Source organism: Vanessa atalanta, chromosome 22 (genome assembly GCF_905147765.1).
Source record: "Vanessa atalanta chromosome 22, ilVanAtal1.2, whole genome shotgun sequence".
In the NCBI taxonomy this organism is placed as follows: domain Eukaryota; kingdom Metazoa; phylum Arthropoda; class Insecta; order Lepidoptera; family Nymphalidae; genus Vanessa; species Vanessa atalanta.
In genome coordinates, this window is record NC_061892.1 from 8053734 (window position 1) to 8068527 (window position 14794).

General features: G+C 31.6%; 1 protein-coding gene across 1 annotated transcript in view; it reads right to left on the bottom strand.

Annotated features, from left to right (window-relative positions):
- Positions 1-14794, bottom strand: part of LOC125072619 — a 188665-nt gene that overhangs the window by 76804 nt on the left and 97067 nt on the right. Inside the window, exons 19-24 of the mRNA XM_047683252.1 lie at positions 14189-14330; positions 13885-13998; positions 12660-12785; positions 11743-11847; positions 10928-11116; positions 10489-10579 (exon numbers count right to left, since the gene is read on the bottom strand). Of these exons, the coding sequence (XP_047539208.1) occupies positions 10489-10579; positions 10928-11116; positions 11743-11847; positions 12660-12785; positions 13885-13998; positions 14189-14330 (767 nt within the window). The remainder of the gene's footprint in view (positions 1-10488; positions 10580-10927; positions 11117-11742; positions 11848-12659; positions 12786-13884; positions 13999-14188; positions 14331-14794) is intronic.

Sequence of the window (14794 nt, forward strand, 5' to 3'; positions counted from 1 at the left end):
TTTTTTTGCGGCTAAGTACCCCGCTGCTCAAATGCAAGTTAGCTACATACATGTCAGAATTTAATTGAAACTAAACACAATCCTATCAAGCCTGCAATTTCCCGCAAACATCGGTTAAGATGTACCACTGGGCCATCTCGGCTCATTTCTCGATTTCATTTTATATATTTTAAAAATAGTGTTATTTGTTTAAAGAAATAAAAATCACAAAAAAAAAAAAAAATTTATCAAAATAATTATCCTTATTTTTAATTATAATTATAAACAACATACATAAATATAACCAAAAAAATTGAATTCAGTGTTAATATGTAGTAATGATCGATTCCTTATAAATTGGTGTTTACATAATTTTATGTAATATAAATGATAACTAAAATTGGCTTGAAAAATTAAATATTCAAATTACGTTCGATGAAAAAGAGTAACTACTGAGTTTTCCGTTTTTTTTTTCCGTAACATTTACATTACGAGCCGGTGGCATAGCTCTACATTCAATTTAATCTTGTTAAATAACAATTGTTTATAATTCATCTCGTGCTCGGCGGTGAAGGAAAACATCGTGAGGAAACCTGCATGTGTCTAATTTCAACGAAATTCTGCCACATGTGTATTCCGCCAACCCGCATTGGAGCAGCGTGGTGGAATATGCTCGAAACCTTCTCCTCAAAGGGAGAGGAGGCCTTTATGCCAGCAGTGGGACATTTACGGGCTGCTAATGCTAAAATGCTAAATAACAATTCAAAAGTGCTTCTAAAAGGGTACTTGAACAACGTTTATTTTGTTAGTAATTTAATTACCAAATTGAAACCCATCTGCACAGAATCATCACAGAGTCCTATGTCATATAAGAACACAGAAACTAAAATTGCACCCTGTGAATGCTCTTGAGTGAGGTGACCCACCTTTATACATCGTTTATACGATTCACACTTTAATTAAACTCAACCATTGGTTCAACGACCTTATATAAATAATTTGACATATCTCAACACACTCAGAGTTCTTCAGACATAATAACCCAGAAATATATATTAAAATGTACGTGTATGAAAACAGTCAGACAAATTGTAAACGTATCTTTTCGCCTTGTTATCAAAGAAATAATGCAACAGACATCGTTCATCTAATTCAAATATTTTATACGACTGTATAGAACATTTAAATTTAATTAAAGAACGTTATAAAACTAAAATAACAGCCAGTATATACCACTGCTGGGCCGGCCGAGGGCCGAGGCAGCCTTAAACTTCATATCACAAATACAACGGAGAATTCAAATTGACATTTTATATCTAAGGTGTATATTAGTCTTTATTTGAAATTCTCATCGCGGAAGATAACTGCGGAAACAACTATGGCACGTGTATCCACTAAGACTACTACAAATATATCAAAACGGATGTCTTTTTTTAGCAAAAAAACAATTTATCTTCTGTTTTCAAATGTACTAACATCTTACAAATAGTACACGATTCATCGTTGAACTGCGCTCAAAAATGTCGATTTATGTATATGTAAATATCAGGGTAAACCTGGTTAAATTTTCTAGTACTGATAATTTATCTCATGATCCGTGGTGAAGGAAAACTTATTCTACATCAAAATAGTACTACTAAATATTTTTGTGTTCCAAATTGAATGGTGAATCAGGCAGTGTGCATTAGCGATAGTAAAATAAGTAAGATATGGTTAATACTTCAAACATCACCAAAGTCTATGAGCGGCGGTGATCACTTAAAATCAGGTGGACTATTACTATTTGCCAGTTCACATACCTAAATAAACAGCTTGATAATTATAATGTTCTGCCACGTGTATTTCCACCAAACGAAATGAGACATTTACTTGGCTATGAGATTTATGTCTAGTTACTGTTATTGTATACAAAAATCATCAAATCTATCTAGTCGTAGAACAGTTACATCTTGGTTATATCATAACAAATTAATTTATTATAAATAAAGTTTCGGCTTTTATACCTATAATAAATCACTAGAGATATATTTGAAATAGATAAACACATCTTGTTATTTTTATTATATGTGATTATGGTTTAGATACATAAACTATTAATATTACATACATATGTTCACTGCGGAAAGATACGCAATTTCTCAGAAATAGTCATCACATGGCGGAATCCTCGAGCAATTACGCGTCAAAGTAAATAAGAATTTACGTTAAAATATTGCCCATGTTTATCTTTTTTATAATAATCTTGTTATTCAGAACCGATACAACTTGGGATCATTCAAGAAAGGAGCTGACTCATATCTTAAACTGCAACTGCAAGTCTTCTGATGTTGTGGATGTCGATGGGCGTTGGTAGTCAATTTTCAAAAAAAAAAAACTGACAGAACGAGACCACACACAAACCACCTGATAGAACGAGATCACCTTCTTTTGTAACTACTATCACTGAATAAAGGACACAAAAAAATAAATAGAATCAAACAGTAGATACAGAATGCCGACTTTACGAGAAGGACTGGCAATAAACACAGTTGTTACTCTTTTTTGGTCATAAGATTGCCTACATCAACCCCATGTTTTAAAATTAACGAATACTGTCTGCAGTGTCATCATTCATTATAAATTTTCCATACAGAATATTATCAAATATCTAACAAGATTCCTATAAATATTTTTTCCTTTGATTGTGTTACTAGTCAAATGTAAAAGTATCAGCTGCATTATTATAAAATAATTAATATGATTCTATCGTTAGTCCCTTTTTTATTCAATTTATTCGATAGCGTGAAAATTTAATACTGCATGAAAGAAAACTTCGGTCGTCTGCTTGAAGCCACTACAAATATCACTTGAAGATGCTATGCTAGTGGACTGTTTCCCGACACCATATGTTCGAGATGCTAAATCGCTTGATAAACTCATTAGATGGGTTTTATAGTAGCTTCATCACGATCATGTAACGTAAGCCTGTGCCGAGGCGCATTTTCCTGTCAGCAAAAAATAGAGCTATGCGAGATAACCACAAATTTGGTACAATAACCGCGAAGTATCAGTGTGGTGCTGAAAAGCAACGGCAAGAGGCATCTTAAAGCTAGTAAAATAAATTGGGTTGATCTCCACTACTTCGTATTTTTAATACATCTTACTTAGACATACAATCTGAAAGAAATAATCACCTTCAGAAAGATGTCGATTTTTTTTATGGTATCTGTAGGCAGACTAGCAAATGGGTACCACCTGATGGTAAGTTGTCACCGCCGCCCATAGACAATGGCGTCGTAAGAAATATTAACCATTTCTTACAGCATCAATGCGCCACCAACCTTGGGAACTAAGATGTTACGTCCATCGTGCCTGTAATTACACTGGCTCACTCACCCTTCAAACCAGAACACAACAATACTGAGTACTGCTGTTTGGCGGTAGAATATCTGATGAGTGGGTGGTACCTACCAGACGGACTTGCACAAAGCCCTACCACCAAAGAAGCTGCTATTGGAATATATAATTGTATTTAAATTTATAATATATCGTATTTTATCATCTTATTCATATTTATTACTTGAATTAATGAAATTACTAAAGTTGTGTGATTAACTCTCTCAGAAGTAGATGATAAAAACATCTAATTTAATGTATATTAAAAACAAAGATTTCTATAGATTTGAGTAATCTTCAAATAGATGTTCCATTTAGCTTTAATCATAGTTCATCGTTAATATTGAATAGTCAAGGTATACAATAGAATTGTTTGTTTTATAAATTTATAATTGGAGACGCTGGCCAATGTTAATATCAAGGATAGCTGTATCAGTTTCATGTACAAGTTTATTAAATCAAATAATCCCGTTATCGAAGCAACAATCAATTGAATCGTGAAAACATCATACTTTGATAAAATTGGAGAAGAGCTTTGACCTAAAAATGATGTAATTCCATCAATATTTTAGTAATTGTTTGAAATAATCCATAAAATAGGCTTTGGCATTATCAATTAAATTTAAATTTTCAATAATACAAAAAAATGAACATAATACAGCACTAGGTTTTACCCCGGAAGTTTCCGTAATTTCAAGGTGAATAGGCAAATTCAGCCCAGCCAATGCAAAAATGGTGGTATAAAAATTACTTTCATTCTAGTTCAGTGATCGCTTTTATTCCCTAAAACGTAAATTTAATTCGTTTTTTTAACTACATATTGACGATCGTGTATGATATGACCACATCATATAACGTACGTTTTTTATTTTACAATAAAGCGTAATTAATTTGTAAATATCGATATTCGATATTCCGATAATTTAAAAAAAAATTTATGATTCAAAAGTAGAGTTGTGATAAGGTTAATAACGAATAACGTAAAGTAACGTAATCTTGGTTTATTTTCGAAATTAATATTAGACTGTTGGTCTTAATAAATGTAGAATTTCACGAATCTGTGAAATTATTTTGATTTATAAATACCTACTTAAATTTGTGCTAAATTAATACGATAATGACTATATATTATTCTTTACGATTTCAAAAGAAATCAGTTACATTAATAATCAATGCAATTTCAACTCCAAAACGAAACTTAAAACCAATTTCGTATCTTCTTAAAACCATTATCTGTATCTAATCAACGGGTAACACCTGTTTAATCGTGCGACCTTGGTTTAGAAATAGAATCGTTAGAAGTGAATCGATTCACTGAAAGTTTGGTTGATGAACTAATGGTACGGTATCCGCAGATTTGAAATACTTTTGCCAACTCTTCAAAGGACTTCTCATATTACAAAGCCGAGGGAAATGTTTGTGACGCCCTTTGATTTAATTTGATGCCTCTTAATTTATACTTCATTGTAGTATTTATTAAGACATTATTTTAAACAAATAAGTTTTGTTTGTTTCATTGGTCTCTTTATTATTCGATTCGTTCCTTTTCTTGTTTACAATAGAACAAGAATTAAGAAAAAAAAATTGTACTTTTGTTATTTGAATTATGGTCATTGTTGCAACAAAATAAAAATATTTATAAAGGGCTACGTCGTCTCAGTACCATTTTGATTTGTTTTGTTTTATTTTATTTTAGATATATATTACCCGGTAAGGGAAATCGTCAGTAATGCCAGTGTCTTTTCCCACAAGAAATTGTTTACTATTTAAAAAATTATAATCAAATTAGTTTATTAGTGAGGATAAGGTAATTGGTAATTTCGTAATCTTCGACGCTTAAATTAGTGATGAAACGAAAGGTAATAACAACAACTATGTTATATATATTTTTTATTATTAATCTTTTATATTTTTTTAACTCTGTTATATTTTACCTTGTTGCTATAGCGACCCCGTCTTTTCTTTTTCTCTGTTATTTCGGTTGCCTTGCGAGACAGTCTCTTTTGCATAACTAACGTTCGGAGAAGAATGGTCGGCTATTCAATTTCAAGGCTTGGCTTGGCTTGGCTTGGCAAGAAAAAAGTAGTATTTTTTTAAAAATAATTACAAGAAATGACAGTCTTCTCTTAATTATATTTTAACGAAAAAAAGTAGAAATTAATTTTTTTTTTTTCTGATCTGTAAACCTTTAGAGATATATCAAATTACGATAAAGTTATCAAGGAAATCCCATTCGGGTAAGCAGCAAAAAATACTGGGAATAAAATGTTATCTCCAAATAATTTTAAAATTAATAATTAAGAAGAAAATATTAACAACAAAACAAAAAAAAAAATCAAAAATCAAATTAATGTCATAAAATAAATGAAAATAAATTTAAAAAATAACATTTTATTAGTGGACTATTATAAAATATTTTTATTATAAAGAAACAAAACAACTATAAAAATATATGTAGTAGTGAAAAGATACATTATTATGTTAATAAAATGTAAAAATAATGTGTTAAAGATTAAATTATGAAAAAAAAATCTGAATACACTAATTCCTTGGAATCGTTTTATCATAATGACTTATTTTATTTCCTCGTAAAATGATTTGAACGTGCTTGTTTGTGGATGTTATTTGACAGCGTCAATGTTTTTTTTTAATGTTAAATGACTTAAGCGATTCTGCCTTCAGCTTTATTGAAATATTTTATAATTATTCATAGTTACGATGTAAAAACATCTAACATAAGATTAACCCTTAACCTCTTTCCCCTAACATGAATTAGTCGAAAGATCGGATACTAAACATTACACAGCAGATACCGTTTGATGCCTGTATACTGTGATACCTATAAATAATTATATCTGAGAAAGGTCTCATAGATAAATAAAAATCATTTACAAAACTGACAGGTCTTGTTCTAAAAAGCAGTTCAACTTACCATTTTAGGATTTGTATTATGTTTATTGTAATTTATATATTGATTGACATTTACTTGCAAAGAAATTTAATCATATTATTTGTTTGCAAGTATGGTATAATAGTTTTGTTTTAATATATAGAGATCTATTTAGATTATATAGAGATATCTATAAATAAAAAAAAATAACCCATTTTGACTAAATGCATATGTATGTATACACGGTACTTATACCAAAATAACATTTTTTACAATTTTTGTCTGTCTGTCTGTTCGGGCTAATCTCTGGAACGGCTGAACTGATTTCGACGGGACTTTCACTGGCAGACAGCGGATGTAATAAGGAGTAACTTAGACTACTATTATTTTAGAATTATATATAGAATAAAAATAAAATCACGATACAATATCCATACGTACGAAGTCGCGGGCACAGGTAGTCATATATATATAAAGAGTTAACGAATTTTGACACCTACCTTTAAAAAACATAGGGCACTCGTGTTAATTAAATTGCCCGCTTGACTAATGTGTCGCGATGGATTGCAATCTTGAAGTTTATTATGGCATAAAGGTTTAAGATTTATAGACATTTATCCTCAAAAAGACATAAGCCGCTCGAGAATACACATATATGGTAAAATAACATTCGCGTTCGTCTTAAATAATAATAATAGCTACCATATAAATGATGCACTATATTCTAATATATAACGCATCCAACACGTCAGTTAGACGAAGTAACCCAATGTTGCTGATGAATCAAGATATAGTCCTAGTTTGTGATAGATTTCTTCGACTTTTGCCATCAATGTTGATAATATATTTCAAAATATGATAGATACATTGACTTCTACCTAATTCATTTTTTATTTACGCCATATAACTTCAATGTTTTGGACAGATCTGCGGAGACGGATCAGGTATGACATTTTTTTTTTATAATATTCGTAAGTAACTATCAGGAGGGTCACCTGATGGAAAGTGACTACCACCGGCCATAGACGTCTGTAACACCGAGGGGTTTTCAGCTGCGTTGCCGGTCTTTAAGAATTGTCTAGCTCTTTTCTCGAAGGATTTTCGGAAGATTTATGCAAAAAGTACTTGATTTTTTTTCGATAAAATTTAACGTAATTATTGTTACTGTTTGTTAAATATAATAGGATAAGAAGATCAAAGTATATTTCCTAACTAATAAAGTAAAGTTGGTTTGTTCAGTTTCACGTCTTAACTATTTAACGGATCATCATCACATATATGAAGAAAAAAATTGAAAATTATTGAAAAGGACATAAGGTAGCAGGTAGGTTAACACCTAAAATCCTTCTTCACGCCGACGAATCCATTGACGGAAACTTGTTATAGAAACGACGACCTCCGTGGTCGAGTAGTGTGTACACCGTTTTTCCTGAGTACGCCACTCCGAGATCTTGAGTTCGATTCCCGGCCGAGTCGATTTAGAAAAAGTTCATTAGTTTTCTATGTTGTCTTGGGTCTGGGTGTTTGTGGTACCGTCGTTACTTCTGATTTTCCGTAACACAAGTGCTTTAGCTGCTTACATTGGGATCAGAATAATGTATGTGATGTTGTCCAATATTTAGTTATTATTATTAAAGAATAAATAAGAAATTGTATCACCATATTCAAGTTGCTAGTCCAGCGCATGTATAAACGTAGAATCCAGCTTCGAACAAAAGCAGATGCTTGTTTAGTGAACATAAATAAACAAATTATATCCGCGTTGCTATGAGTCGAAATTAGCCTTGCGTTATTGGCATTGTGGGTCAATGTTTCAGTAACGTTTTATGTAAACATTGAAAGTAAACTAACAAAGCTTTGTAATTATATATTAAAATGTATATTAAAATATCGTGATCGTGGATATCAAAGGGTTTATAAGAATATAGTCAAGCTATAATCTACTTAGTCCAAAGTGTTTGGACGTGATTTATTAATAAACTGCCTAGATTATAAAAGAATTTAGAGTTAGTATTCGTTAATTATCATACTGAATGCATTTTTAATAAAATATTATTACGTACAGCAAATTTTGATCTTTCCCCGTCGGCGTTTTACAACAAATTGGATAGTATAAAAACCTGCTCAGTGAATAAATAAACAAATATGGTTTTTTATTTGCTTGGTGGTAGGGCTTTTGTGAATCCCCGTCTGGGAAGGTACCACCCATTTAGATATCAGATAGCACACACATCAGATATTCTACTGCCAAGCCACAGTACTCAGTATTGTTGTGTTCAGATTTGAAAGGTGAGTCGGCCAGTATAACTACAGGCATAAGGGCATAACATCTTTATTCCTAAAATTTGTGGCGCATGAGCGAATATAAGGAATGGTTAAAGTTTTTACATCGTCATTGTCTATGGGCGGTGTTGACCACTTACCATCGGGTGGCCCACTAGCTCGTCCGCCTACCTATAATCATTAAAAAAAGTATGTTGATGAGATCAATCGATGTCGAAATTTATATATACAATATGAGTGGTACCCAATAGCTTAAGCTTGGTTCGCGTCTTCGTAACAGTAAGGCGTGGTCGGTCCTGAATAGTTACGCCGACCCGAGTAACAAAATAACCCGTTATACACCTGAATGTTTACAAAACGCTAAAGTTAGAACATCGATGGGGATTTGCGAGTTTGACTGAGCTTATTAGAATTCGTGCTGGCGAATTTGCACGTATTTAGTAATTGGCAACAAAGTATGTTACTAATATTATGTACCAGAAACAGTATAAAATGTCCAAACGATGTGCAAAAGTTATGAAAAAAGGGGTGATGGTTATTCTCTTAAGGAAAGAGTTTGGAGCAATCTCCACCATCTTCTAATCGGGTCAAATTTTGGCACATGCTACAATTTCATCCGGTTTTTTCATTTTCATCATCATGTTTTCGCTCAAAACTAGACTATTTGCACACATTTGAACTCTCCATATCAGTTAGGATGTACGTGTTCTATTTCCTATATAAAAGTTCATCTGGGATGTATTAATATATATTTAGACAATGATGGATGTCCTTGAATTAATAATAACATTTATAGGAAAATTTCAATTTTAGTAAATTGAAATTTTCCAGCAAGATTTAATTGAATTATTTTCTGAATTTAGTAATTCAGAAAATAATTCAATTAAATCTTTCACATTGAAACGATAGAAGACTTGTTTAACTGTATTATAATTATAACTATTAATACAATCGGCGCAATATACATGTAATTCCAATATCGTATGTTTTAATATATATCTTAGTTCCGTTTGTAGGTAAACTCTTGGAGTAGAAAATGTCATTAAAACATATATCACTGGGTCGTGCCTATATTGGTACATTTTTCATTGTTTGACCCGAGAACTGGTACCACCACTTCAAGCGCTGATGATTTGTACAGTTGCTGATTTATAATTATTAATACTTCTATAAATTCTCAATACGAACAATGCTTACGTTTGCTTCTGAACATTTAAAAAAAAACTTAAATAATATATACGTAAATTCAAGTCATAAAATTGTATTGTAAAGATTGTAGAATTATTTAGAATTTGAATATTATTTTAACAGATAAAAAAGGTTTATAGTTCAAAATTCAATAAAAAATATATGTTTAACTGAATATAAAACAAAATTAAAATTCTTTTGGTTCTTAAGACACTTCATTGCTTAAAATGAAAGATCTGGAACACAGGAAACGATCCCTAATTAACGATGTATTCGTTACGTCACCGTACAACGTAAGAAACATTCGAAATTCAAATTAACATTTGAAATATTCCTCTATATATAATATACTTTTAACTGATTTAAAGTTTTTGAGTTGAATCGTTATTTTGCTGATTTTTGAATTTTATTTATAACTTTGTTATATTGATATCTGTGTAATTCAGTCATTTTAGTTATAAAATCAATTAATTAGCAAATAATCTTTTATACAAAAGGTTATTTGCTAATTGTTTTAATATATACCCCTTCATTGTTTTAATATAATTCTATAGTTATCGTTGAGAAATTACTGAAAATGTTATCATGATTTAAAAGTATCTTCTAAACTTTTTAGGTCTCAATAAAATATCATAATTAATGTAAGTATTCAATATATATTCTTGTATACTAATTGATATTTCAATTGTGTTCTACAATACACGCGTAAAAATAAACATGTATGATGTAAAATGAGAAATTAACAAGGGCGAATAATGTATCTCTCCACTTACTTGTTGTATAGCCGAAGTCGTCTTCTTCTTCAGGGTCAGCTTCCTTCTCTTCTCTGCTACGCTTAATGGCACCTGCAGAAGCACGGTCGATCTAAAAGAATATGAAAGCCATTGTAATTCACTACTTACATTGCTGAATTCGTGAAAATGTATTGTAATATCATTAAAAATGAGGCAAAATACGTAAATAAATCCGTAAAAATGTATTGTAATATCTTCAATCCGTCTTAAATATTTAAGACTGATTGAAGATTGAGAACTTCTCAATATACCATAATAGGACCTTGAGTGGGTAGCGTAAAAAACTATCTCGAATATTCTTAAAACCTCTTTCGTTAGGTTTGTCAAAACTATAGCTCATAGTAACTATAGTCCACATGTATATGGACTTTCTGATACGAATTATCTATTCTACAATCACATCAATAAATGTATTTACCTCAACTCCCTTATCTGAATAAGTTCTTCCTTGTAATTCTCTTTCATCCTCTTCGTCACTGCTATCAGAATCTGAATACACTGGCTTAGAAGGTTTTGCCTCACCATTCTGTACTGGCTTTTCTTCTGGTTTTCCGTTCTGCTCTGCTTTTACCGTTTCCTTTTCTACGTCTGGCTCGGTTACCGTTATCTGTGAAAATTATGCTTTGGGTTAAATTTTACTTATAGTACATATATTTATTATCAGACCATTTACCACGAAGTGATAGTGATTTTTGATAGAAATTCATAAATAGCATGAAAATCATTCAAGTTGATAATTTCCGGTTAAATAAAATTACAGAGTTTGATAATGTTTTAATTTAAAAAGAAAGAGTACTATTTCTACTTTCTTTTTTTTTATTGGCGGACGAGCATATGGGCCACCTGATGGTAAGTGGTCACCACCGCCCATAGACAAAGGCACTGTAAGAAATATTAACCATTCCTTACATCACCTTCCTGCGCCACCAACCTTGGGAACTAAGATGTTATGTCCCTTGTGCCTGTGATTACACTGGCTCACTCACCCTTCTAACCGGGACACACCAATACAGAGTACTGTTATTTGGCGGTAGATTGACTGTTATCTGATGAGCGGGTGGTACCTACCCAAACGGGCTAGCACAAAGCCCTACCACCAAGTAAACATTCTACATAAGTAATGTCTATTTGCCAAAATTTTAGCGCAAGAAATATTAATTTTGATAGTTGCCACAAACTGTAATTCAAATTGTACGCCTTAGTACTAAATGTAAATTATGAATTATGAAATACCTTTATATCATGTTTTGGAGGTTTTGGCGCGGGCGTCTTCTTAATACTTGGTCGCGGAGGTGATACGGCTGGAGGTGACGCCTCTACGTCTGATGAATCCGTATTCTATTTAAACATACATAAAATTTATTCATAATCAACAGTGTGCTTTTATATTTTATATTTTAGTTATTAGTGTATTGCTGACTCAACGTGACCTTTCAAATTCACAAAGCGTAAACTTTGAATTTAAACTCATTATACCTTGCAATGGAGCTGATATAATATTTATATTCAAAGGAAAAGTTACCAGCGGTTTACGAAACAAAACACTCAGATCAGGAGAACCACCGCAAGCAATTCAGCCTTTTTGTCAAATTTAATAAACAGTACAATATGACAGTCTGATGATTGAATTTAAGAATATAATGACCTTAATGAGATAAATCAAAACTATTCTCATACTGTTACATAATTCTATAAGTAAAGTTTTAACTTTAATCAGGTTATCTAGTTATAGCATTAAGACGAACGTAAGATGTCCCTTGAATACCTTCAAGTTACATAATATTATTAGCACATTTAGCTTCAGTCTTAGAACACCTTGCAAAGGTTGAATATAACATTGGTTGGCGGTTTTTCACAATATTAACTTCAGTAAGATGGAATTAAATTCACAATAGTCTCAATAATCTCAATATTATTAAAATATTTAGGTGAAAATGTGCAAGATTAAAAATTGAATGAACAATTTTATTATTTGAGTACCCAAAAAAACTTTTAGAGTTATATAATACTCAAACATTTTAGACAAAAAACAATTAAATTTTATTCAAACAATTTATTGATGAAGGAGATATGACGGCTGAAATTCTGTTCAAGTGAAAATCTTCACAATCGCTTTGCTAAAAAATTTAAGAGAAATATGGCCAACTAACCCAAGTTATTAAGCTCTGGACAGTCAACGTGACTATATCTCGTGCAGCTTTGATCAATTCGACAGCTCTTTCATGTTGTGCCGTTCTGACGCATACCCCGTCCACTTCAAGGATTCTGTCACCAGTCTAATTGAAAGAATTAATAGATTTAGGAAATATAAATCAATGTGTTCATTAAAAACATTTCTTAAATAAAAGTTACTAAATGTTTTACAAAACAGAATCGATCAGATAACTATAGCAAGTATGATTTTATAAAATCATATACTAAAGTTTAAATGTGTCGGCCTAGATAATTTAATTTCGTATCAATTTTAAAGCATCAATTTATTTTGATATTTATGTACTTAGTCAAATCAAATTATATTTTCTTCAATAAATAAATAAATAAATAAATAAATAAATAAATAAATAAATAAATAAATAAATAAATAAATAAATAAATAAATAAATAAATAAATAAATAAATAAATAAATAAATAAATAAATAAATAAATAAATATTGGACAACATCACATACATTACTCTGATACCAATGTAAGTAGCTAAAGCACTTGTGTTATGGAAATCAGAAGTAACGACGGTACCACAAACACCCAGACCCAAGACAACATAGAAAACTAATGAACTTTTTCTACATCGACTCGGCCGGGAATCGAACCCGGGACCTCAGAGTGGCGTACCCATGAAAACCGGTGGACACACTACTCGACCACGGAGGTCGTCGTTCAAGCGAGCACCTTTAAATTGTAATTTTACATTATATTTAAAGCCAGTTCGGAATTTAAATTCTACCGAGAAGTGTTCTTCTTATTCTTCGTTTTATTTTCTTGTTCTTAATTAATTAGTTTCTGGCCTGTTGGCCAGAAACTAATTAATTAACTATTTCGAGAATCAGTTAAATTCATTATAATATAATATTAACTCCACACTTTTCTATCATCAATATATTTGTTTATAGAGTAATATACTTTACAAATCAATCTTTAAATTACATAACTAATTTTAATATGTTCAGATCTGTTCTTATGATGCCTTCCGAAAATTGCCAAAACTTTTCGGACGACTTATTAATTGTCATCAGTCACCAAGCAATAATGCTTGGTAACAAATGATTCGTTAGAGAAGGCTTGATATATATTTTATTTAAATAAATTTTCTGTTTAATTTTCTTTTAGTAAGTTTTCTTCGCAATTACGATTTAACATAATAATTTCTCACTAACCTGCAATTCCCCACTGAGTGCCGCTGGACTATTAGGTACGACGTTTTTGATGAAGATACCGAATATCGCCTTTTCGTCTCCATTTTGGCCATTTTGGTTAGCAATGATATCCACCTGAGAAATTCGTAAAGTTAGACTTGTGCTGAATTTCTTACAAGCTAGATTAAAACCTTGAATTTTAATCAAACTCAAAACAGCACTTATTGAACGTATGAAATTTCATAAAGTCAATCAATCAAATCAATTTTGTTCAGTATGCCGAGTTTTTTACTTTGAACCTAAGTTTTTAATTACTGTCTCGGACCTTTCCACCGACGATGCTGACTCCTAACGGTGCACCAGGTCGTCTTCTGAGGGTAACTCTACGTGGTGGTCCCCATCGTTGACTGGAGCCGCCATCACGCCGACCGGATGACACTGTTACCGTCATTGTTGGGGACACGTGACTGTGATAATGGATAAAACCCACTTTTTAAAATCATGTAATATACCGTTGTAAAAACAAAAAAAAAACTGGTAGTAAAACGCAAATGGTGGTAAATCTGATGGTTAATGGTTACCACAGTCCTTAGACAATTATTAGTCTACATCAGTTAACTGACGTCGCCAAAGTGCACCTAACCTTGGATACTGAGATGTGATGTCCCTTGTGCCCGTAGTTACACTGGCTCAAACATCCTTCAAATCAGAGCACAAAAATACTATAGACTGCTGCACTTTAATGAGTGTATGGTACCTACCCATATATTTTTACACAAAGCCCTACCACCGAGTAAATAAATATAAATGTCAAATAGGAATTAAAATAACATTTTCGAAAACCCTTTTCGAACAGGATATCAATTTAGGGGCTGATTATTAGGCTTGCCAATATTTATCTGAAGTTATAATCGAACTAAATAGGTAAATA